At 41.0% G+C, this 27,509-nt stretch overlaps 1 protein-coding gene across 1 annotated transcript in view; it reads left to right on the forward strand.

Moving 5' to 3' along the window:
• The window catches only part of LOC136863268 (TRPL translocation defect protein 14), a 476,558-nt gene that overhangs the window by 172,047 nt on the left and 277,002 nt on the right, over positions 1-27,509 (forward strand). Inside the window, exon 4 of the mRNA XM_067139653.2 lies at positions 26,025-26,062. Coding sequence (XP_066995754.1) covers positions 26,025-26,062 — 38 coding nt within the window. The remainder of the gene's footprint in view (positions 1-26,024; positions 26,063-27,509) is intronic.

A 27,509-nucleotide genomic window follows, 5' to 3' on the forward strand; every position in this document is an offset into this window, starting at 1 on the left:
CTCACCCTTACAGCCTTGACACGTAAACGAAAAGGCAGGCGTACGCTTAATCCTGTATTTCGGATGTATACATATGTCCAACATAACCTGACATGGGTGCATATACCTTCCGAAGCATTGCAGGTAATTATTTTTGTGATTGAAAAGATACAAGAGATTTACAACAGAACAAAAATTTAAAATAATATGTATCTCATGTTGTACACTCAATTGTGGGAGCAACTGCATTACACTCTCGCATTACTTGACCTCCGCACAGTAACTTACTCACCGCTTGCCGTGTTACCTCGGCCGATGTTACACACGAACTGGGATCGGCTTACCGTCAGTCGTTGGTTGACTGGGTGGGTAAATATATATATAAATTGTCCGGCATTCCGGATGATCACAAGGGAAAAGAAGAAACGATAAAAAGAGGAAACTGGCACAAATACAAGTACATGCTAATACCTAAAATTATATTCCCTATTTACAGTCTAATGGCAAACTATTTAAAAAGGTGCCATACTCATTGTAATGCAAAGTATAAACTGGATCTTTCAAAATATTCCTACAGATATCCTCTATCTCATTTTCAGTGATGCCGAATTCTTTCAGGATGGCTACCGCGTGCTTGAAAGCTGTTTCCCGAGTTCCGGAGAGAAGACCCTTCACCACCAATGCCTCTGCATTCAGATTATATATCTCACTGAAGTGAAGTATGCATGGCTAGTAGATAGCCTTCTTCTCCTCCCCAACGCAAACTGCCTGCTGGGTGTCCTGTTCCATTCGCGCCGTTTGGTCAAAAATCAGTCCTTGCTTCTCTTTCCTGTTAATACAGATTATATTTGCTGGACGATTACCACCATCCTCCGAAACATATTGCACCCCCTCATAAACTTCCCACGGCAATTTATGTAGTGATGTGGCAATTGAAGTGCACACTCAGTGACGGCGAGAATTTCTCTTCAATTCGCCTTGAAAACATTTCCCCAGCACATGACCCAACGTCTCCGGTTCTCCACATCGAGAGTGTCTGCATAATGTTGTTTGTTGGTTTCTTCCAGGTGGACATCTCATCGCTGAGAATTTCAAGGAAATGTTGTTGGAAATAGTACATTGCGAGCACGATAAGCCTTTCCCTTTGTGAGTGAGTTTGCATCATGCTTCATAAGATCGTTTTCTCATCTCATTTCGTATCCAACGCCCGGACTTTGATGTCCTATCCTCATTGAATGGAATGTCCATATATCGCAATACGTTTTCCTTTTCTCTCTGAAGATCTCTGCAGATAGTCTAAATGGTCGTCATTTGGAGCAGCCTTTTAGCGATGTTGAACTGCTGTATAACGCTTCCCACTCGGCCTTAAGTATTCCAACCCTCGAACTTTCCTGGGTACATATTTCCTGGTAGCCGTGTTATATCCTTCAAAGCTGATCAGATAAGTTCGTCAATATCCGCCAGAAAATGTATGGTCTTGTTTTAGCAAACAGGAAACTGTGTCGGAATTCAGGTCATTTTCTAAACTAGTAATAATTTTAGTCAAGTCAAAAGCAATTTTCAGAAGTTACACCAAAGTCTTTGTTTCCCCAGGCTGTACACCTTTCTAAACAGTTGATCCTTCAGTAATGGGTATGGCCCGGATTCGTAAATATCGGTGAATTGCAGTTCTGATATGGTTATACGTGGATTTCAATTTTACATATTCTTAGTAATACGAAGGTTGGAACTTGAATAGAGGCAACACTGCTGTAGAGACGCCATGCAACGGAACCTAATAATGTCGCTGATAGCGCACGTTAGCTACATATCTACCATACCTCGGAGCAGATGGACTCTCCCTTCCCATATCACGCGAATGCTAACTGACGAGAGGAACAAATCCTCGTTTTAGCTGGCGGTCTAAGGTAGTTTTGTCACGATGTTTCCGAAACAGGAAGAATGGAGTTGGATAAAAATTGAATGTGTCAGAGGTCGTACAGCACTACAGTGTCACTAAGATCTTCAAGAGGCTTACGGGGAATCTGCATTGCCTTACAGAACAGTGGCACGGTGGGTAAAAGCCTTCAACGAAGGAGGCCAAAATGTAGCAGACATGTGTCGGCCAGGTTATCCTAGCGTCAGTGAAGAAGAAGAAGAAGAAGAAGAAGAAGAAGAAGAAGAAGAAGAAGAAGAAGAAGAAGTTACTGGACACTGATCGACGCCATACGATTCCTGAGCTGGCCCGAAACACCGGATTAGCGCATACTACTTTGCTTCACATTCTGAAGGAACGCCTGTGCGTGAGAAAAATTGCATCACGATGGGTTCCGGGTGATTTGACAGAAATGCACAAATGGTTACGATACGCCGCGGCTCGTAACCACTTTGAGCGCGAAGGAGAGGCTTTCTTAAGCCGTATCAGTACGCTAGATATGAGACATGGGCCAAATCGTACGAGCCACAATTGAAACGCTAATCAAACGAAAGGCGTCATTACGAGTCACCATGAAGATCGAAAGTTCATCAGAACCCCAGCAATGTGAAAGTTATGGTTATCCTCGTGTACGACTGTGATGCTGTTATCCTAGCACATTACGTTCCTCCACAGCAGACCGTCAACGCGCAGTATTACTGCGGGCAATTTCGTTAGCTGTCATCCGCCATCTTTAATGAACAGAGCACCGTGCTGCCCTCATGCGGGGCAATTTCGTTAGCTGTCATCCGCCATCTTTAATGAACTGCCATCTTTGTGGTGGTGCGAATTCCACGTGCGCACTCTTTGTGGTGGTAGCAAATTCCACATCCGCCATCTGAGAGCACCGTGACGTACTCTTCGTTGTGGCGGACAATTTAAAAGAACATGTCAAGGAATACCTTTGTTCTGAAAGAAAAAATAATAATACTACAGTTCTGAAAAGCTTGCGTAAGATAGCGATTGTTATAACCTCCTTTTCCCTGCTCTGTCAAGGCATAGCTTTATCGAGCATACAACGCGATCTTATGCATAAGACAACACACATATCTCATACCCGCAGTGATGCATGTTTAGACTTGAACACACATACTACTGTTCAAAACTTATTACAACTTGAACTGCATACTAGAGTTCGATGTTGTTGAACACTGTATTGTAAGACTAGAATCAAACACTGTTTAGAAAAAGAAAAAAATATCTTCTGAACATACTTACCGAACTAGACAATAACATACTTACGAATCTGCTCAACACCTTTTTTCTTGCTTTTCTTCTTTGAGTAATAAACGAAACTCTATCTTGCAAATACGGAGCGGGAAGAAGGTAATACCTAATCTAAAATAAAATAATATGCCAATTCTACATTATTTATTTACATCTTGTATGTACAAGTTTTATCTCGAATCATTTTTCCGTAGTGACGTTTGCGTACTTCTTCTATCCTCGACGCAATTCTTGAATGTACAAGTTTAAACTTGCCGTACTACGCTATCAGCGTACCTCTCCCTATCTTTATACAATATGTACAGTGAATTGTGATGTAAGACAGCTTAACGTATATATTACAAAGTACACACCTCTAGCATAATGTTTACACACATCTGCTTTATGTAAAGTAGTACCTATCAATACTACTATGCCCCCAGGCTAGAGTGTTGGCAGAATTTGGAATGACAAACCGTTTGCAGTCATCATTATTGAGGGCTACCTTACTAATTAAATGAGTGTACAACTGGTGCTTCTTGCTTCTAATGACAGACATTTGCTTATGCAAATTAGGTGGATTACTTTTAATGCAATTGTTATAGTTTTCAAAACTTAGCTGATTCTGAACGACATTCTTTTTAACCCCCTTCAATCTCTTTATTTGTAGTTCATTTAAGAGTTTTATGCAATATGACTTGGATTTAGTACCTACAAATGAATCGATAATATTCCCAGCACATTCATCTTTCATTTTACCTAGAACCTTTTTGTTCACTAGCGGTAGATGATATTGATTATTTGCAGGATAGTTACTTGTATCAAACCTACCCAAGTCTGGCTTTATATCATTGTAATAGTCATCGGTTTTGATTTGATAAATAAACGAATCGGTATCTGTGTAGAGCAAATGCGCATTACGCGCGTACTTCTTCATCATATAATCGTAATGGAATTCATACATGAGTGTTTTAGCCAATTCAAGTACTGCAAAGCCGACGTAGGTAGGTTTGTCATACTTAACCTTAACACGATTCATCTGTATAATAACTAAATTCTCATGTATGATAGTGCAGCTGTGGAAATTTGGTTTACTTATTAAATAGTTAGCACCATACCTTTTCTTAATATTTTCCCAGTTTGTAATCAATTTTACATCAACGCGTTTGTCAACATTTTCCATAGTCTTACCAAACACACTGTTATTCATGAGCTTGTAGAAATCTTTTTCAAACTCGTTAACCGCATTCGTTCTTAAATTATTGTTCAGATCGATATATGGCTTTAGCCACGGTGACTGATAAAATTCTAGTACGCGATGAATTTTGGATAACTTTAAACCATGCTGCAAACACTGTTTTAAATTTCGGTAATGAATGATATACTTAGATTTATCACACAAATTAGCAATTAGCATTTTCGTCGTTGGTGCGATGTACGGGGACTTCATATTTTCAGGGCAGAACGGTAAGTCATTATGAGAAGTGTGTAACTCTTTAGGATACTGCAAGTCAACTTCGAGGAAATAGCCTTTATCAGCTTCATCGCCTAGGGCGTGCAGCTGTAAACCATCAATTTCGCACTGCGTTAGCCAGCGGAAACCACTCACCGGTAGATGCTGACTCATCGCCCACCCATACTGATTGTTAGCATCGAGATAAACAATATACTGAGATTCCTGACTAGAATTGAAACTCGGCATGTACTTATTTGCCTTAGAATACCGCCCGCTGCACTGACTTAGACCGCCTCGAATAGACGATTTTATAAAGTGCACCATATCAATATCAGTTAGCAGTTCCAAATTCACCTGCGTGTATTTTAACATGGCATCCCAACATAACCCAGGCGTTGTAAAATACTGACGTGGGTCAAGGCTGTAGGTTTTCTTGCAAACACAGCGAAAATTTTCAAAAACAATAGCTAACAAAAGTACATCCGTCTTTAAATATAAGTCGGAGTATTCACCTAGCGTTTCAATGTGGAACTGCTCCCAGATATGTTGTGCATGTAAATAGTCATCATCACTAATATCCGCTGAATTCAGCGAGCTGTAAAAGGATTGTTTCGATGGTAAGGCACGTTCTTCGAGGCGTTCTAAGCAGTCAAGATATTCATAACAAAAACACCCTTACGCCGAATTAAATTAAACTGCGCTTCTTCAGGAAAAACGCGTCGAATTTCCGTAAATTGTTCTGGCTGTAAATGACTAGAAAGTTTATCGAGGCTACTCGCCATAAAGCGAAACGAGTCAAGGAATCTCAGTTTTATAGAATGCTCCGCATCTACTTTTACAGACTTTGCAAATGCAATGTACCGCTCTTTATTCTGAGGGATTATATCTACTTTTTCATCTGAAGCTCCAAATTGTGAAATGATGAAATGTGAGTCGTAACCAGATAAGTTATGAAAAATTACAGGGATAAATTTAGGAACTCTGTACTTAAGATTACAGCTATTATGAGCGGCACATCTGTAGAAACCAGTTAAATGATCATGATCAAAGACTTTAGGTCATTTTCGGAAAATTCCCCATCACAAATGCCACATTTTGTAGCACGTTCATGATCATTTAACTGAATTTCGGTGAGTGGTTTCATAGGAATATTACTATGTAGAATACGACCAAGACGAACTGCATCACTTTCAAGTCTTTCTAAAAATACTTTAGCAGCATCAGGTCCTCGATACAGCTCTAACTTGTTAAGCGTACTATCATAACTACACTTGATGTAATACGCGAAGCTATACGGGACATGCATGTGCGTAGTATTAGTGAAAGAGTTGTCAGGATTAGGTGAGCATGTGTTGCATGGCGTCCTTCAAAGTCTGCATAAATCATGAAAGGTACCCACATCTGCTTGTGAAAATTTGTAAATTTTAAAACATTATTGCCTGTAGTAGGTATCTCTGTACGTACATGATTGCAGTCATTCTTGGAATGTTCGTTAACTGATCTTCAGTTCTAAAATACTGCAAGCATCCATCACATAGCCACTTTTTACACCTTTCTTTGGACAACTGACTACCGACAAGCCTACTCAGATTTTTAATCCAGCAAAAGTGGCTATTCTCACTGTTTTCGATATAGAGTAAGTTAACATGAGTACTCTTCTTATGACATGTATAATACAGAGGACCTACTACAGACTTTTTCTCTACACTATACACATTAATGCTAATGTTATTTAGTTCCTCAAAGCGCTTAATATCCTTTAACTGCACAGGAAATTCTATACTATCGAAATTTAGTTGCGTTGAATAGTGTGGATACGATGATGTTCTCTTAGCTACGTCTGATTTAGCAGGATTTAAAGCCGACATCATCGTCCATACAAAACATGCTTCGTCATTGTTTTGGATATTTACAACAGTTTTTCTTTGCTGAATCCATGTCGGCAGCTCGATGTGCGAAGATCCTCGCATAGGATTGTACTTATTGATGTTAACTTCTAGATACATTATTTCAACTAAAGCCCACCCTGATTCCTTTTCCTGAAATTCCTCGCTCTTAGTTGAAATAATGTTCGAGACATCCCTAAGTACATCACCAAAATTAGTTGACTGACTTATGAGGAAATTTTTCGTATTAAATGATTTAATGTCCGTTATTTCCGATTCGTCCGTTCTTTTAATGTACAAGGCGAAAAGTTCAAAATTAACTTAAAAAAAAAATTGATTGGACAAAGTTTTAGCGAGAAGCTGTTGTACATCCGGTTGAACACAATTTAAAAAGTTTGAAGTGCTCTGAAACTTTTGACTGGCACGAATTCTACAACTAAAAATCCTGCTTTTAAATGCAGTATTAATTTCCTCGATGTTTGCATTACAGCCACTTCTACTAGCATTATTTTTATGCTCATTACTGCGTAAGTGCCCCTGAAAATGCGAAGATGGTACATCAGTGTTACAGTGCTCGCAGTGAATAGTTTGAAGTTCATGATTTTTCTAGGTTTTTTACTACTAGTACTTTCTACAGCTACATCCGTTTTTTACGCTTTTCTCCTATTACCTGAGGGTTATAGTTGCAAGTAGATACCTGATGCGCTTCTACTAAGTGAGCCTCGTATCGCTCTACGTTAGCGAAATACACACCACAAACTTTACATAAAGCAGATGTTATGCTAGGGTGTTTTGATTTCATATGGCGCATGAAGTTATCTCGCCTTGTAAACGTTACATTGCATTCCTCACAGCAGGGGAACATCTGAAAAGATAACCAATAGAGATTGGGTGAAAGTTGCTATGTTCAAAAGAAACCAAGTTTCAACCTATAGAAGTCAGACATTGCTGAAAGTTTGAAATTATAAGATTAACCTCTTCTACAGCATGTCGATTAAAGAGAACAACTATTTATGATTAGACTAAAGTTACGATGTTCGGAAGAAACCAAGTTTCAACGTATAGAGGTCGGACATGGCTGTGAGTTTGAAATTATAAGATTAACCTCTTCTATAGCATGAGGACTGAAGAGAACAACTATTTATCAATTGACTAAAGTTACGATGTTCGGAAGAAACCAAGTTTCAACCTGTTGAGGTCGGACATGGCTGAAAGTTTGAAATTATAAGATTAACCTCTTCTACAGCATGCCGATTGAAGAGAATAACTATTTATCATTAGACTAAAGTTACGATGTTCGGAAGAAACCAAGTTTCAACCTATTGAGGTCGGACATTGCTGAAAGTTTGAAATTATAAGATTAACCTCTTCTACAGCATGCTGATGGAAGAGAATAACTATTTATCAATAGACTATAGTTGCTACGTTCGGAAGAAACCAAGTTTCAACCTATAGCGGTTAGACATTGCTGTAAGTTTGAAATTATAAGATTAACCTCTTCTATGACATGCAGATTAAAGAAAATAACTATTTATCAATAGACTAAAGTTGCTATGTTCGGAAGAAACCAAGTTTCAACTTATAGAGGTCAGACATACCTTAAAATCTTCGCGCTGCAAACTGTTACTCGGATGAATAAAATGCGTGCGTTCAAGCCTGAAACTCGAATTATAATATTCTGGTCGTACCTAAAAAAGAAGCAACATATATGAATGTAGTGTAGGGTACGTCAGCTAGCCTAGCTATCTTTACAACTCAAAGTTCGAAACATACCTCAAAAATGCACGTGCTGCAGACTGTTACTCGGATGAATAAAATGCGTGCGTTCGAGCCTGAAACTCGAATGATAATATTCTGGTCGTACCTCAAAAAGAAGAAACACATATGAATGTAGTGTAGGGTACGTCAGCTAGCCTAGCTGTCTTTACAACTCAAAGTTCGAAACATACCTTAAACATGCACGTGCTGCAGACTGTTACTCGGATGAATAAAATGCGTGCGTTCAAGCCTGAAACTCGAATGATAATATTCTGGTCGTACCTAAAAAAAGAAAAGAAAATATATGAATGTAGATGTTTATTACCTAGCGTAGAAGTTGCTTTGCAAACATTAACTAACAGTTCAGGTTTACCTTAAGTTGAAGGCTGAAGAATAATATTCTCAGCAGACAGTACTTAGACGGGAGATGTGCACGTAATAAACACACACAAAGAACTGTGAGCGCTTCACGCAGACTGCGGCGAGTAAATATGCTCCTTGTTACCAAGCGGATATCAAGAATTGCAGACGTTTGCAGTACAGTTGGAACGAAATGTTTATGCAACAAGAGCTCTCCTGAGGGTCTTACGCTGAGTTCTGCAGGCTGACGTATTTAAGCCGGGAACAAACCTGCTGTTGATGCCGAGGTGTCAGAATTTGAGTTCTGCAGCGGATCGAGCCTTGGAAAGTTAGCGCGCGATCCTCGACCTCTGGACTTAAACGGGAGGGTACTAAGCTAAGCAAGAAGCCGACATCCGCGGTATTCCTTACCTGTAGGCACTTGAAGGTATTGAGCTAAAACCGCATCTAGCTAGATCATGTAATTACACGTTATGACGATCGCGCAGGTCCCTCGCCTAGCATTTGCTTTTTTACGGCTTCCGACAGTAGGGGTTCGAACCCGCTATCTGCCGAAGTAGCGAGAATGATTGCGGGTACACGAGTGTTGAGGGTGATTCCTTTGTCGGATGGAGGCGATCCTACTGTTACATATTACATTCTCAGGTAGTTTCGAATAACCGGAGTGTGTGCAAAAAGCTAGCATTAAGTAAGGGCTGTTGATGGAGACGTTAAACCTTGTGCAGGCTTCCCCGAAACTGATTGCGGGTACAAGATATTGATGGTGATTCATCTGGCTGATGGGGGCGATAAGCCTTGTGCAGGCTTCATCGGTAGGAGTTGGCTATGTACCGGCACCGGGTTTTACCCTCTCCCTACTGTTGTATATTACATTCTTAGGCAGTTTCGAATAACCAGAGGGTGTGCAAAAAGCCAGCATTAAGTAAGGGTATATAACGCTGTTGATGGGGGCGTTAAACCTTGTGCAGACTCCTTCGAAAATGATTGTGAGTACAAGATGTTGATGGTGATTCATCTGTCGGATGGAGGCGATAAGCTGTGTGCAGGCTTCATCGGTAGGAGTAGGCTATGTACTGGCACCGGGTTTTACCCTCTCCCTACTGTAGTATATTACATTCTTAGGTAGTTTCGAATAACCGGAGGGTGTGCAAAAAGCCAGCATTAAGTAAGGGCTGTTGATGGGGGTGTTAAACCTTGTACAGACTCCTTCAACAAGAGTAGCCTATATGCCGGCGCCGTGCAGGCTCTTTCGATAGGAGTAGGCTATGTGCTGGCACTGTGTTTTAACCTCTCTGTACAATCATAATATTTTATGTTAGGAACTTACACCAGCTAACTGCTACACGGCTAAGAAAATGTTCCGTGAGTTACAAGTAGCTTATCAGCACGCAGTGTCCTCGCTGAAGGTTAGTACAGCCGGAAGACGAGTGTACAATTTCAGTCAACGCATGCATTCCTCACCTCGCTCTAACTGACTACACAGGTGCAACTTCAAAGACAGTGTTCTATGCGGTGGAACAAAAAAAATGTAACCCGGTGTGAGCACATAGCCTGCTACTAAAGCTTAACACTGTAAATGTTTGGAGCTCCTTTTCACAGGTAGATGTGGTTCCTAACGTAACAGGGCCGGGATTAAAAATATGTTTTACAGTGCCCCTTCCTAACATGAGATTTTAAATCGCAAGAATCTGTTTTACGGCGGTTGCCCTTCCTGACGCCGAAAGACCAGGATTTAGCCAGTTACCCTTCCTGATGCAACAAGACTAGGATTTATTTTTATACTGCACTTGGCTAGAAATAGCCACACGAAATTATTATATAGAAAGAGAATTGCCGGCTCCTACGGTTTGGTTTAGTGTGCTTGCCTCTCACCCGGCAGTCTCGGGTCCGATTCTCTTAGAACGAAGGTGCACCCCAAACACATCATTCAATGTTCTGATCATATGTTGTATCGAGTAGAGTGTTCGATTATATTCTTAATCACTTATTTTGTAATATCTTCAAGTATTCGATAAAGCTATGCCTTGACAGAGCAGGGAAAAGGAGGTTATAACAGTCGCTATCTTACGCAAGCCGTTCAGAACTGTAGTCTTATTATTTTTTCTTTCAGAACAAAGGTATTCCTTGACATGTTCTTTTAAATTGTCCGCCACAACGAAGAGTATGTCACGGTGCTCTCAGATGGCGGATGTGGAATTTGCCGCCACCACATGTCAAAGAATAAAGATGCCAACACAAAGATGGCAGCACGGTGCTCTGTTCATTAAAGATGGCGGATGACAGCTAACAAAATTGCCCGCATGAGGGCAGCACGGTGCTCTGTTCATTAAGATGGCGGATGACAGCTAACGAAATTGCCCCGCATGAGGGCAGCACTGTACTCTGTTGCTTAAAGATGGCGGATGATGGCTGTCAAAAAAGCGCGTGGGTTTGTTTCCAAACAAGAGCATGCAGAATTTTTCAAATTGCCGCCACCACATAGGGGGCAGCACGGTGCTCAAGATGGCTGTTGTCACGTAGAATTGCCTGCCACCACAGGTATCGAGCTAAAGAGGGCAGCACTGTGTTCTATAGATTAAAGATGGCGGATGACAGCTGTCAGAAAAGCACGTGGATTTGTTTACCGATTCAAATCTCGCGCTAGCGAGGTTAAGTTGGTAGCACTAAGGTTTAGACCCGTCAATATGGCAGCACTGCCGATGACAGATGACGAATTTGCAGCTACTGCGATAAAGAGGGCAGCACGGTGCTCTGTAGTTTAAAGATGGCGGATGACAGCTGTCAAAAGCACGTGGATTTGTTTACAAATGCAAATCTCGCGCTAGTGAGGTTAAGTTGGTAGCATTAAGTTTTAGGCCCGTCAAGATAGCTGCACTGAGGTTTGCGATACGTTGTTGTCTGTCAATAAGCACGTGGCTGTCAAAAAACACGTGGATTTGTTTACAAATTCAAATCTCGCGCTAGTTAAGTTGGTACCACTGAGGTTTAGGTCCGTCAAGATGGCAGCAGTGAGGTTCACGATGCGTTGTTGTCGATGACAGCTGTCAAAAAGCACGTGGCTTTGTTTACAAATTCAAATTTCCCGCGGGTGGTGGAGGAGACCTCTGGGAGGCCTCTGGCTGTGGTGGAGGTGGAGGAGGCCTCTGGGAGCCTGTGGTGGTGGTGGTGGTGGTGGCGGCAGAACCATCCAATTATACTACTGTTATGGAACGGTAAGATAGATTTGTTCATATTTCAACTTATTGAAACAGATGGAGTGGCAAGGTTTATAATCGGACATTTTAACGCTTTCAATATCTATTTTAGGCATCTCTACAATATCTGCCTTTTGGCAAAGAACATGCTAAATATCGCAATCAAGAAGGCACTAATCCCGCACAACATTCTCAAAACAATGTTATACCTATTGACCGTGGCGGAGGTGCTTCTGTTTTACATGATCAGTATGATCGAACAAAAATCTGTGAATGTAATACAGTTTTCACATTCAGTGAACCTGAACCTTCTATCTTGCGATATTTCACTTCCAGTAGGAGAACAGTATATTAGTTGTTCGCCTGAACCCGTTGCATATGATGATTTTATGTCAAATTTGAGTTCCGGTAATAGTTCCAACAGAACAGCTCAGGAATCTGTTGAAATCGAAGTGTCCGGCCCTGAGTTGCATGAATTAATAGAAAAAACTGGTGAATGTTAAGAAAATAAGCCACTATAGCGAAAATGCACGTGTGTAAAAAATAGTGTTCCGATGATAGTATTCTGTTAGACAACATTTCTATTATAAATGATGCGCTGGTATTTCGTAGCACATCAGCAAATATTTTTTGCCGGAATGGTGACAAAATGCTGGAAACGGGCACCTGCAATAATCTCGCCCCCAAAGGAGACGCTGGGACATCAGATGTGGAGATGGAATTGGCCACTGGCGGTGTTATTTTAGATGGCCGACCAAGAACAGGAAGAAAGCGAAAATTTGAAGATCAAACGTGAGAAATTAAGAAAAAGAAGGTGAATACCAATCAAGACTGCATCAATACTAGAGGGATATTCACGTAAACCAAACCAAACCGGATGGCGCAAGAGCCCCTAAGGGCCATGGCCTACCAAGCGACTGCTGCGCAACTCGGAGGCCTGCAGATTATGAGGTGTCGGTTGGTCACCACGACGAATCCCCTCGACCGTTATTCTGGGCTTTCTAGACCAGGGCTGCCATCTCGCCGTCAGATAGCTCCTAAATTGTAATCACGCAGGCTGCGTGGACCTCAAACCAGCCCTCAGATCCAGGTAAAAATCCCTGACCTGGCCGGGAGTCGAACCCGGGTCCTCCGGATAAAGAGTCGCATACAGTAAGGAATTTTCGTATTACGAATGTAATTGCCGGCTCAAATGCCACGAATTACAGTGGAGGATGGAGTGATATTTGCGAATTTTCATAAAGCTGGCTCTTAAGAAGCTAGATGCCAAATTAACAGCAGGAATTATTAACAAGATCAGTATTAAGCAGAAGAGAGCAGTAGGATCTGTGAAGCGGAATGCGTCCAGGGAATATTTACCGTGCAATAGGAGAGTGTGTAAAGCAGTATGTTTACAAACATGTGTCGAGTTGTGTTGTTGACAAAGCATAAAAAAGTGAAGCGTTGTGAACTCGTTGTGGATGGTAGAGGGAGTGCTGGAGGACATAATGAATCACCAGAAATTGAAGTCCGTGAAGTGTGTGAACACATTTCGAAATTTCCGAAGTACAAATCACATTTTTTCTGTTTACAAACAAGGACTGAATATTTAAGGCCAGACACTACTCTGTGTGATGTACCTATGGTCTTAACTGTGAAAACTATCCGAACCCTGTTTCTTTAGCATACATACATCATTATAGACCCTTATGCCTTTCAGCGTTTAGTCTGCAAGCCTCTGCTTGCAACTAGTGCTGTGGCCTTATTTACTTATAGCCTATACCTCATATCTTTCAATCGTTAGAAACTGAGTCTAAACTTCGCCGTCTGGGTCTCCCTATACTTCTCTTACCCTCCATAACAGAGTCCATTATTTTCTTAGGTAACCTATCCCCCTCCATTCGACTCACATGACCCCACCACCAAAGCCGCTCAATGCGTACAGCTTCATCCATCAAGTTCATTCCTAACTTAGCCTTTATCTCCTCATTCTGAGTACCCTCCTGCCATTTTTCCCACCTGTTTCTACCAGCAATCATTCTCGCTACTTTCATGTCTGTTGCTTTTAACTTATGAATAAGATATCCTGAGTCCACCCAACTTTCGCTCCCGTAAAGCAAAGTTGGTCTGAAAACAGACCGATGTAAAGATAGTGTAGTCCGGGAGTTGACTTCCTTCTTACAGAATACTGTTGATCGCAACTGCGAGCTCTCTGCATTAGCTTTACTGCACCTTGATTCACCCTCACTTACTATATTACCATCCTGGGCGAACACACAACCTAAATACTTGAAATTCGTATTCCAGCTTTGTGTCACCAATCTGACATTCAGTTCTGTTGAATTTATTACCTACTGACAACAACTTAGACTTCGAAAGGAAAATTTTCATACCATACTCAGTGCACCTATTTTCAAGTTCCAAGATATTAGACTGCAGCTTTCGACACAATTTGCCGTTAAGAACAAGTCGTCAGCATAGGCGAGACTACTTACTACATTTCCACGTAACTGCCCTCTCTGCCACTTCATACCTTTCAGCAGATGATCTGTAAACTACGAACAACAAAGGCGAAAGATTACAGCCTTGTCTAAATCCTGTAAATGTCTTGAACCAGGAACTCATTCTACTGTCAATTCTCACTGCAACCCAATTGTCAACATAAATGCCTTTGATTGACTTTAATAATCTACCCTCAATCCCATAGTCCCCTAGTATGGCGAACATCTTTTCCCTCGGTACCCAGTCATGTGCTTTCTCTAGATCTACGAAACATGAACACAACTGTCTATTCCTGTCGTAGTATTTTACAGTTACCTGGCGCATACTGAAAATCTGATCCTGGTCTGAAACCACACTGGTTTTCATCCAACTTCATCTCAACTACTGATCTCACCCTCCCTACCAAGATGCCGGTGAATACCTTGCCTGATATAATAATCAATGAGATACCTCGATAGTTGTTGCAATCCTTCCTGTTCCCTTGCTTATAGATAGGTGCAATTACCGCTTTTGTCCAATCTGAAGGTACCTTACCAACACTCCATGCTAATCTTACTACTCTATGAAGCCATTTCATCCCTGCCTTCTCACAGGGTGTACTTCACCATTTGAGGTCTAATTTCGTCTATTCCTGCTGCTTTATGACAATGGAGTTTATTTACCATCCTTTCCACTTCCCCAAGCGCAACTTCACCAGCATGATTTTTCTACTCCCCATTGATTCGTGACACCACCAGGAAGATTTCCTTTTACGTTGAGAAGATTTTCGAAATATTCCCTCCACATGTCCAGTGATTCCCTGGGATCTATTATGATTTCACCTGAATTACCCAAAACACTGTTCATTTCCTTTTTCCCTCCCTTCCTAAGATTCTTTATTATTGTGCAGAAATGTTTCCCAGTTGTTTGACCTAGCCTTTCCAGGTTATTACCAAAATCTTCCCACCACTTCTTTTAAGATTCAACAACTATTTGTTTCGCTCCATTTCTTTCATCTAATTGCAGTACCCTGTCTGCATCAGTCCTTGTTTGGAGCAATTTTTGATAAGCCTTCTTTTTACGTTTACAAGCTATAGCGTTATATAAAAATATTTTTAAACAAGTTCAACCTAAAGTGTTACACCTAAAGAGAGAAACTTGCAATATATGTTATGCCCTTACCATGTGGAAGAGTATTCATCGGTATTGGATTCTTCAGTAGCAAAACAAGAACATGAAAGTGATCTAAGGTAGGTAAGGGTGTGTTCTGCCCGAAGGCAGGTCCGAACCTCCGCAGAGGTGTACCTGAGCCGGAGTTTACGTACGGTAGGGTGGCCAGTTCCTGTCCGCTCCTCCTTTCACTTACTCCCCACCAACAGCGCGTGGCAACCCATCCAAATCTTAACCACGCCCAATGTTTCTTAACTTCGGAGATCTCACGGTATCCGGTGTTTCAGCACGGCTACGGCCGTTGGCAAAAGTGATTTGAAAGAAGTAAATATTGCAAGGAATCTCATGAAGCAGAATTTCATGCAGGCTAAAAATAACACGTCGAGGGAAATTGAATGCATTTCGTTCGACTTGGAAAATACATTGCTATTCTCAAGAATACCAACAAATATAGTGTTGTATAAACGCCAAGTTTGGTTGTATAACTGCGGTATTCATGATTATAAGGACGAAGAGTTTTGTTACGTCTGGGTGGAAGGATACGCTAGAAGGTGAGTCCAAGAGATTGGATCGTGTTTAAGAAAGCACATACTGGCTCTTGTATCACCAGACACAACACATTTGTTTCTCTGGTCAGATTCATGTGGGGGTCAGAATGACTATCGCACAACAGTTCATAGTTCCTGGGCACCGTTTCCAGAAAAATGACTCGAATGTTGGTGATATTGAGTCTGCATTAAAGTTCCAGCAGCGTCTCTATGTGCCAGAAGATTACATTAAAATAATGAAGTCTTGCAAAAAAGAGAAATCCTTTACAAGTCTTCCAAGTGGTAAAGTAAGATTTTGTAGGCACAACGGCAATAGAAGGCGCGATCACCAATGGGAAGAAAATTATTGAAGGTGAAAAGGTAAGCTGGTTACTGTTCAAGGAAATCCAACACAACGAACCAGAGCCTCTTGTCAGTTTTTGTGAAAAGTGATCTAAGGCAGGAAACCTACACGGAAATAATTTACAATTTCCTTTAAGTCGCTCCAACACAGATAGGTCTTATGGCGACGATAGGAAAGGGCTAGTAGTAGGAGAGAAGCGACCGTAGCCTTAATTACGGTATAGCCCCAGCATTTGCTGGGTGTGAAAATGGGACACCACGAAAAACAATCTTCAGAACTGCTGACAGTTGGGCTTCGAACCTACTATATCCCTAATGCAAGTAGATAGCTACGTGACCTGAACCGCACGGCCACTTGCACGATACACGGAAATAAACCTTGGAAAAAGGACTGGTCGAAAATCTGTCGGTGACAGTCTACATTTCCCAAAAAATCTACTTAAACTGTGGCTTAAAAAACCCAGATATGCTCAGAAAATTTACATGCTCTGAAGTCCATGTTCCACTTGAACTCTAAAGACTGTTTCGAGTTAGTTGTTCTACCAGAGCTGATGATATTGAAGATTTTTCATGATAAGCTGATTTCTAAATAACTCGTGATGTCGTTGGAGAAGGTGAACCTCATTTTTCTCCTTATGTTGATTTTACTATTAAATTTGGAATCATTTAGTTGTGAAGTTCATACGCTATTACGAATATGGGAAAACGTGTTAATAAAAAGTTTCTTATTGACTAGAATGTAAAATATTAACAATGCTGTACTATGATATTGTGCTTGACAGTTTTTGTTGTAGGAGTGTTGTGCGGGTTTTGTATTACTCTGATTGCATTATAAAACTTATTATATCGCTTGTAGACTGACACATTTTTTATCAAAATAAAATCCTCAAATAAGGTTTTTGCTTATATTATTTTGGAAAAACAAAATATTGTGCTACATTAATATCAAGGTTAGTACATAACAGGTTACCCACAACGCCTGGCTTGCGTTCATTGGCTATTCGAGCGTGACGTCATACAGATACCTGCTCTCAGATCGCGAGAGCGCTTTCCAAAGGAATTTGGTGATTGCGAAATGTTTTAACCAAACAATTATTAGCTCGCGTGTACCCTATATCTGCTCAAACTGACCTTGTAAATAGTAGATAACGAACACAATAATGTACAATACAAGAGTTAATCGTGTCACAAAACTGGTTATTGCTAACAGGATTTTAATGACCAGACTACGCTACTGAAATCCAATAAAGCATTGAGTTAAACAAAACTGAGCATTAAATATGACCAATAAACAAGCAAGCGAACAAAAGAACGAACAGACAGTTCTGTTATGATAAAGCGAATCATACCTTAACTGGTAAGTTTCTTCATTTCCTTTATCTTCTTGACTTAAAACTCCATAACGTTGACACGTTTGCTTCCACTTTTTTCTCACGTTTGTTTAAAAAATTTATACCAGCATATGTCCTCATTTTCACAAATGTGAATAGGAAAGGGCTAGGAGCGGGAGAGAAGCGACCGTAGCCTTAATTAAGGTATAGCCCCAGCATTTGCCTGGTGTGAAAATGGGGAAACCACGGAAAACCATCTTCAGGACTGCCGACAGTGGGGTTGGATCCCACTATATCCCGAATGCAAGTAGATAGCTATGTGACCTAAACCGCGCGGCCACTTCAATCAATCAATCAATCAATCAATACTGATCTGCATTTAGGGCAGTCGCCCAGGTGACAGATTCCCTATCTGTTGCTTTTCTAGCCTTATCCGAAATGATTTCAAAGAAATTGGAAATTTATTGAACATCTCCCTTGGTAAGTTATTCCAATCCCTAACTCCCCTTCCTATAAATGAATATTTGCCCCAGTTTGTCCTCTTGAATTCCAACTTTATCTTCATATTGTGATCTTTCCTACTTTTATAGACGCCATTCAAACCTATTCGTCTACTAATGTCATTCCACGCCATCTCTCCGCTGACAGCTCGGAACATACCACTTAGTCGAGCAGCTCTTCTTCTTTCTCTCAATTCTTCCCAACCCAAACATTGCAACATTTTTGTAACGCTACTCTTTTGTCGGAAATCACCCAGAACAAATCGAGCTGCTTTTCTTTGGATTTTTTCCAGTTCTTGAATCAGGTAATCCTGGTGAGGGTCCCATACACTGGAACCATACTCTAGTTGGGGTCTTACCAGAGACTTATATGCACTCTCCTTTACATCCTTACTACAACCCCTAAACACCCTCATAACCATGTGCAGAGATCGGTACCCTTTATTTACAATCCCATTTATGTGATTACCCCAGTGAAGATCTTTCCTTATATTAACACCTAGATACTTACAATGATCCCCAAAAGGAACTTTCACCCCATCAACGCAGTAATTAAAACTGAGAGGACTTTTCCTATTTGTGAAACTCACAACCTGACTTTTAGCCCCGTTTATCAACATACCATTGCCTGCTGTCCATCTCACAATATTTTCGAGGTCACGTTGCAGTTGCTGACAATCTTGTAACTTATTTATCACTCTATAGAGAATAACATCATCCGCAAAAAGCCTTACCTCCGATTCCACTCCCTTACTCATATCATTTATATATATAAGAAAACATAAAGGTCCGATAACACTGCCCTGAGGAACTCCCCTCTCAACTATTACAGGGTCAGACAAAGCGTCACCTACTCTAACTCTTTGAGATCTATTTTCTAGAAATATAGCAACCCATTCAGTCACTCTTTTGTCTAGTCCAATTGCACTCATTTTTGCCAGTAGTCTCCCATGATCCACCCTATCAAATGCTTTAGACATGTCAATCGCGATACAGTCCATTTGACCTCCAGAATCCAAGATATCTGCTATATCTTGCTGGAATCCTACAAGTTGAGCTTCAGTGGAATAACCTTTCCTAAAACCGAATTGCCTTCTATCGAACCAGTTATTAATTTCACAAACATGTCTAATATAATCAGAAAGAATGCCTTCCCAAAGCTTACATACAATGCATGTCAAACACTGGCCTGTAATTTTCAGCTTTATGTCTATCACCCTTTCCTTTATACACAGGAGCTACTATAGCAACTCTCCATTCATCTGGTATAGCTCCTTCGGTCAAACAATAATCAAATAAGTACTTCAGATATGGTACTATATCCCAACCCATTGTCTTTAGTATATCCCCAGAAATCTGATCAATTCCGGCCGCTTTTCTAGTTTTCAACTTTTTTACGGTACATGGATATAAACATTAGAAAAAGGATTGGTCAAAAATCTGTCGGTGACTGTCTACACTTCCCGAGGAAACTGCTTAAACTGTGGCTTGAAAACAAATCGATAAGCTCAGAATAAAGAAACTTTTTTTTTTTTCGCTAGTTGCTTTACGTCGCACCGACACAGATAGGTCTTATGGCGACGATGCGACGGGAGAGGGCTAGGAATGGGAGGGAAGCGACCCTGGCCTTAATTAAGGTACAGCCCCAGCATTTGCCTGGTGTAAAAATGGGAAACCACGGAAAACCATTTTCAGGGCTGCCGACAGTGGGGTTCGAACCTACTACCTCCCGAGCACTGGATACTGGCCGCACTTAAGCGACTGCAGCTATCGAGCTCGGTAATAAGGAAACTAGGTTCTGTATTATTCCCAACGCTCTTCGGATTGTAAGTCCGTGATAAAAACAGAAACATTTCTCCATATCTCGTACAGTTTGTGACCACTCAGCTGTCGGCTCTGTAAGACCACCGTATGACAGACTTCCAACCCAGGACCCCAAGCAATACGTACTGTCGTATGTTCCTCCTATGTCTGTTTGGGAACCTAAGTGTGGATGAGTGCTTTCGTACTTTTTTAGCCATCCAACCTGCAATGTAATTCAAACCTTCGACCTCCATTTCAATGTCAGTTTCACCGGTAAGTTTTGGAACAGAATCATATTTGCCTTTTACAAAATGGCTTTTTGCGGGAAAATATTCTAAATCACGACACGTTATTCCGCACTTCCTCAACGTTAGTGATGAGTGATATTCATCAGAGGTTTCTGTTCGCGTGTTCTTTTTTTTCTCTATATTACAGACATTATTTCCGAGAATAATCATCCGAAGACGATAAAGAGCGTTCAGCGATGTAGGGTGGTCGTATAATCCTCCTCGAGAACGGATCTGGGAAAACTTCTCGAGTGAATCTTGGTTCAGTCGGTGGGTTAAAATGTACTTCATTCCTAGATTCTGAACTTCTGAGATCAGATATTTCAAGGAGGAGATAGTCACGAGGATAGCTTTTTGCAACACTTGCTTAACTTTTTTTCCCCTTGCAGGTCATACAGTTAATAAGGCCACACATTTTATCTAAAATTTCGTCTTTTTTTAAAAACTGAAGACCATACGCATTTTTGCGAGGGACTTTAGAATTATTATTATTATTATTATTATTATTTCTTTTTTTGCTATTTGCTCTACGTCTCATCGACACAGATAGGTCTTATCGCGACGATGGGATAGGAAAGGCCTAGGAAGTGGAATTAAGCGGCCGTGGCCTTAATTAAGGTACAGCCTCGGCATTTGCCTGGTGTGTAAATGGGAAACCACGGAAAACCATCTTCAGGGCTGCCGACAGTGGGGTTTGGCCCCACTATCTCCCGGATGTAAGCTCACAGCCGCGTGCCCCTAACCACACGAAAACACATTTCTAAGCGGTTTCGTCTTGGTATGCACTCTATCATCATTTACTGTACGCAATCAATCACTGCTGATCTGTATTTAGGGCAGATTCCCTGTCTGTTGAACATCTCCCTTGGTAAGTTATTCCAATCCCTAACTCCCCTTCCTATAAACGAATATTTGCCCCAATTTGTCCTCTTGAAGTCCAGCTTTATATTCATATTGTGATCTTTCCTAATTTTAAAGACACCACTCAAATTATTCGTCTACTGATGTCATTCCACGCCATCTCTCCACTGACAGCTCGGAACATACCACTTAGTCGAGCAGCTCGTCTTCTTTCTCTCAAGTCTTCCCAGCCCAAACTTTGCAACATTTTTGTAACGCTACTCGTTTGTCGGAAATCACCCAGAACAAATCTAGCTGCTTTTCTTTGGATTTTTCCCATTTCTTGAATCAAGTAATCCTGGTGAGGGGTCTCATTCACTGGACCCATACTCTAGTTGGGGTTTTACCAAGAGACTTACATGCCCTCTCCTTTTACATCCTTACTACAACCCCTAAATGCCCTCATAACCATGTGCAGAGATCTGTACCCTTTATTTACAAGCATATTTATGTCAATACCCCAATGAAGATCATTCCTTATATTTAACGCCTAGGTACCTCAATGATCCCCAAAAGGAGCTTTCACCCCATCAACGCAGTAATTAAATCTGAGAGGACTTTTCCTATTTATGAATCTCACAACCTGACTTTTAACCCCGTTTATCATCATACCATTGCCTGCTGTCCATCTCACTACATTATCGAGGTCATTTTGCAGTTGCTCACAATCTTTAACTTATTTATTGCTCTGTACAGAATAACATCATCTGCAAAAAGCCTTTTCTTTTATTCCACTTATTTACACATATCATTGATATATATAAGAAAACACAAAGGTCCAATAATACTGCCTTGAGGAATTCCCCTCTCTACTCTAATTCTGTGAGTTCTGTTTTCTAGAAACAGAGCCACCAATTCAGTCACTCTTTTGTCAAGTCCAATTGCACTCATTTTTGCCAGTAGTCTCCCATGATCTACCCTATCAAATGCCTTTGATAGGTCAATCGCGATACAGTCCATTTGACCTCCTGAATGCAGGATATCTGCTATATCTTGCGCTGGAATCCTACAAGTTGAGCTTCAGTGGAATAACTTTCCTAAACCCAAACTGCCTTCTATCGAACCAGTTATTAATTTCGCAAACATGTCTAATATAATCAGAAAGAATGCTTTCTTAAAGCTTACATGCAATGCATGTCAAACTGACTGGCCTGTAATTTTCAGCTGTATGTCTATCACCCTTTCCTTTATATATACTCTCCATTCATTTGGTATAGCTGCTTCTTGCAAACAATAATAAAATAAGTACTTCAGATATGGTACTATATCCCAGCCTGTATATCCCAACTATAAGGAAATTGTATTTCTGAAGAAATGAAACATGAAATTGCGTATGGCTTTAAGTGCCGGAGTGACCGAGGACATGTTCGGCTCACCAGGTGCAGGTTTTTGATTTGACGTCCGTAGGCGACCTGCGCGTCGTGATGAGAATGAAATGATGATGAAGACGACACATACACCCAGCCCCTGTGCTAGCGAAATTAACCAATGTTGGTTAAAATTCCCGGCCCTGCCGGGAATCGAACCCGGGACCCCTGTGACCAAAGGCCAGCACACTATCCATTTAGCCACGGAACCGGACATTTCTGGAGATAATTTAGTTTATTATTATTATTATTATTATTATTATTATTATTATTGTGAAATTTATACTTATTTTTTTCGAAACGATAGAACGTACTAGCAAGGAACAGGCAACCTTAACATCTAACGCTCTAAACTGCACGAAAACATGCTTAGAATATAGATCGTTCATGATGATATTAGTGGTCTGAGTCATTCACTTGCAAAACGGTGCATTCTACCTCAAGTGACATGGGAATAATATATTCGCCGAGCGAGTCGGCCTTGCTGTATGGGTCGTGCATCTGTGAGCTTGCATTCGGGACGTAGTGGGTTCGAACCTTACAGTTGGCAGCTCCGAAGATGGTTTTTCGTGGTTTCCAGTTGTCACATAAGGCAATTGCTGCGACTGTACCTTAGTTAACGCCACGGCCGCTTCCGTCCCACTCCTAGCCCTTTTCTGTCCTATTGTCGCCGCAAGACCTATCCGTGTCTGTGCAACGTAAAACAAATTTAAAATTAAATCATGTATTCAAGTCCTAAGAGGAGAACTTGGGTAACGCAAGGAAACGTATCAATATAATATGAGGATAATTACACAAAATTAATTGCCGTGAGTGTATAGTTTTATTTTTAATCAACAGTGTCACAAATCTGTACTTTTCAAGGCTCTGCACTGGGCCCCCTATTTTTCTCTTTGCATATAAATGGCATAGTTTCCTCCTTTCGGGAGACAGTGGGTTCGAACCCCACCGCCGGCAGCCCTGAAAATGGTTTTCCATGGTTTCACATTTTCAGGGTAGGCAAATACTGGGGCTGTACCTTAAATTAGGCCACGGCCTTTTCCTTTACAATCCTAGTCCTTTCCTATCCCATCGTCGCCGTAAGACCTATCTGTGTCAGTGCGACGTAAAGTCAGTAGTAAAAAAAAGGTCATAGCTTTCAGATTAAAACACTATAAATACCACTTATACGCAGATGACCTACACAAATATGTAGTAAACCGAAAACTTACATTCAGAAACTCTTCCCCTGAATGAAGACTTGATGACCATACATATGGGCCAAAAATTACGAATTGAAATTAAACACATCAAAATCTCAGGCAGTGATTACTGATTAGCAAACTCAATCGAACAACGTTACAACCGTTATACATAAATAGCACTCTCATACAGTGTAGCCAAAACGTAAGGAATCTTGTAGAATATTTGACGGACATATGTGCTGGTCAGCCCACACTGTACCTTTGTAGAAAAATATATGGAACGCTATATTCAGTAAATTTAAATTCACTTTCCCTTTTAAACTAAAGACAATTCTTGTTGAATTAGTTGCTTTACCCCATTTGATTATTGCGATTTAGTTTAAAACATCGGTCCCGCCATGTAAGGGTGGCATATCTGCCTCTTACCCAGGCGCCCTGGGTTCGATGCCCGGCCAGTTCGAGGATTTTTACCTGGATCTGTGGGCTGGTTCGAGGTCCACTTAGCCTACGTGGTTACAATCGAGTTGCCATCTGACGGTGAGATGGGGACCCCGGCCTAGAAAACCAAGAGAAACTGCCAAGAGGATTCGTCGTGCCGAACACACGACACCTCGTAATCTGCAGGCCTTCGGGTCGAGCTGCGGTCGCTTCGTAGGCCATGGACTCTTAGGGCTGTTGCGCCATGGGGTTGAGTTTGGTTTGGTTTGGATATAGTTTACAACAGCCTAGCAGTAGATTGTGGAAGGAAATTACAGTATGCTCAGAATGCTTGTGTGAGATTTGTGGGATTCGTTACGCGGACCATGTCACACCGTCGTACACGTGGCTCAGTTGGCTGCACTTCATACCCTTTGTTTTTTGGGATATTATTCTCTTTAAACTTCTCAGCCAGCCTGTCTCTGTGATTGCATCAAATTCCTCTCCACGTACCATAACAAAAATAGCCGATCCTTGAACACCATATGTATGTCGCTTCCTGTAGACAGAACGGCAATCTACGCGAAATTATTCACCGTTACCGCAGTCCGACCTTGGAATATCCTACCAGTGGACGTCCGAAGCATGTGTAGTAACTCGGCTTTTAAACATGCCTGTGTTGGAATACATGAATAATTCATCTTCTTGTGACCTCAAATCACCACCTCATACTTCCTCTTCTTCATTACTTCCTCTCTTCTTTTCACAGATCATTTTCTTACTCTTTGTTCTACAGGGTAAACTGGCCCGGAAAATATTTATAAGACTGACGCGGAATTGACCCTTGTTAAAGAACAGGAGAACTGCCCATCACAGGAAATGCTGGAAACAGTGATTTTGATGCACCAATCTATTGCTGCCACATGTCTCCGCGTGCGCATCTTGTTCACATTATCGCCTAACTGCCGGTGCAGTCGTACATTGACGAGTATACACAACGTAGACAATATTGTACATATATACACATGACTTAAGTAATTTCATCGAATCTGAGAATGTTCTTCTAGAACGAAACGTGTCATTCTTTGTTTAATAGTGTGTGTTTTTACAGATATGTTTCTAGTGTTATATTTGTATTGAACTTTGTGTTTGACAGACTGAAAAGTTTTTAAGTTTCAGTTGTAATAGTCTTCATAAATGTTCTCCAGTATGCTGTCATAAATATTTCACCAATACCTTTTAATACACTGTGCATCGACTGTTTGGGTAGAGACAGTTCGACTCACTTTGATTTGACGTTTCCTGTTGCTCTGACGATCATAATTTCGTGGGCTATCGCTAGCCTGTTGTAACCCTTGTAAGGCAAGACCGTCCGACGAAGGTACTCTGGAGATGAAAGTCTTGTACTGATTGAACAGCCACTTTCAATTGCAGACTCTTCCTATCCTTCAAAATCATCGTATCTATTCAGCGTAACGTCATGCATTTCTGTGTCATCCCCATTATATTTTCTGCACGATTATGCTATGCGACATATTCGCGAACTCCATATCTTCGACTCCGATTGCGTTTCCATATTCAGTGCGTCGCAACTTTTTCTCTAATATTTTGACAACATTCATGGGATTAATATTCTTCACGGTGCCAGTGTACACAGTTTACACTGTAATCCGCAACCGAACACTCCAAGAGACGCACTCATACTGCAGTGGTGACACATGCCACCGTCTAATGGTGCTAGGAGGCAACTGTTGAGTTCTGCACAGAAAAGTTACAGACCATCTTTTGTGATGAACGATCTATATTCTGACCATGATTCCGTGCAGTTGAAAGCGTTCAAGGTCACGGGTGTCCCTATACGTAACGTTTTCCTGCCACCCTTGCTGCAGCTTCTAATAGAATGTGTGACTTCTTCCTTTCAGCGGAGGGATCAAGTTTTCGGACCTGTCAGCCGAGGAAGGTAGGCTATTTCTCTTTACATTTTCTGAAGCTCTTCTATTTTTCTCATCGGGTATTTCCTCTGTCTTGGTGTTTATAGAATCAACGCGCATAATACACTATTCTCTCTTTAAATTATTAATGTATACTATGTATACATAAGATTCTTTCTGATAATTTATATTCTTTGGTTTGTAGATGGTGGGTTCGAACCCTGTCGGCATCACTGACGATTAGTTTTCCGTGGTTTCCCATTTTCACTCAGATGCTAGGTCTGTACTTTAATTAAGGGCATGGTCGCTTCCTTCCCATTCCTTGCCCTTTCCTCTCCCATCGTCACCATAAGACCGATCTGTGTCGGTGTGATGTAAGTAAATGATACGAAGTTTTAGAAAAAATCTAAAAAAATTGCCTCGTACATAATGAGAATTGGTCCACCTTCGTTGTGTGACGGTTAGCGCTATTGACTACTGTCCTCGGAGACCCGGGTTCGATCATCCATGCTGCCACAAATGGAAGATTAGTGGGTGAACTAGGTAGGTGGTTAAAAATGTACCCGCAGACCACCTTATTTGGAGATGTGCGTGAAAAGAGCTGCACCGCCTTGGACGAGGACTCGGAATTTACTTTATGATGAGAATATGCCGAATTTTATCTACTCTGATTGTCTTATTTCAAATGTATACAAATAATCTCCTAAGTCTATAGCAATTATATTCTCATTTGCAGGTTCTCTCATTGCGATTATTACCTAATTTTATTCTATGCGAATTTGTTGCCATTACTGTTTACTAATGTGTGACTTCTTCCTTTCAGCGGAGGGATCAAGTTTTCGGACCTGTCAGCCGAGGAAGGTAGGCTATTTCTCTCTACATTTTCTGAAGCTCTTCTATTTTTCTCATCGGATATTGCGTTAATTAACAACTTTAATTGTATGTATATCTTAAGGGTATTCATTTATAGCAGTTTAACGTCCCGCTAACACATCGAAGGTTTTCGGCGACGGACCAGTTTCATTTCTATCCCGTGTGATTTACCTGCGGCAGAAATTCCGTGCAATTTAGTATAATCAATATGTTCATAGTGTTATTACGTCTATAGTCACAGTCTCAACCCTTTATTGCACAGCATAGGCTCAAAAGCCGAACGCCTCAAACCAGCTTCGATATTTATATTATTTTTCTCGTGGCGATGTGACATTTCCACATAAGCATTGCACTGGTGAAATTTTTATGTATCTGCTGTCATGCAGAGGATAGAACATGTTGGAGCCGATTATATAGAATAATGTCTGTCAGCTTAGGGTAGTTAATCCTTGGCTGTACGCTTGTGAAACACACTTGAGCTTAACAGATACAAATAGAATTAATGAAACTTTGTTCGCATACATCCGTGGTAAGAACACAGAGTATGATTATCGGCCTTGTATGAACTCGAAATCGATACACACAAATTCAGCAGAGTACATG

The sequence above is a fragment of the Anabrus simplex genome, chromosome 2 (genome assembly GCF_040414725.1).
Source record: "Anabrus simplex isolate iqAnaSimp1 chromosome 2, ASM4041472v1, whole genome shotgun sequence".
Taxonomy (NCBI): domain Eukaryota; kingdom Metazoa; phylum Arthropoda; class Insecta; order Orthoptera; family Tettigoniidae; genus Anabrus; species Anabrus simplex.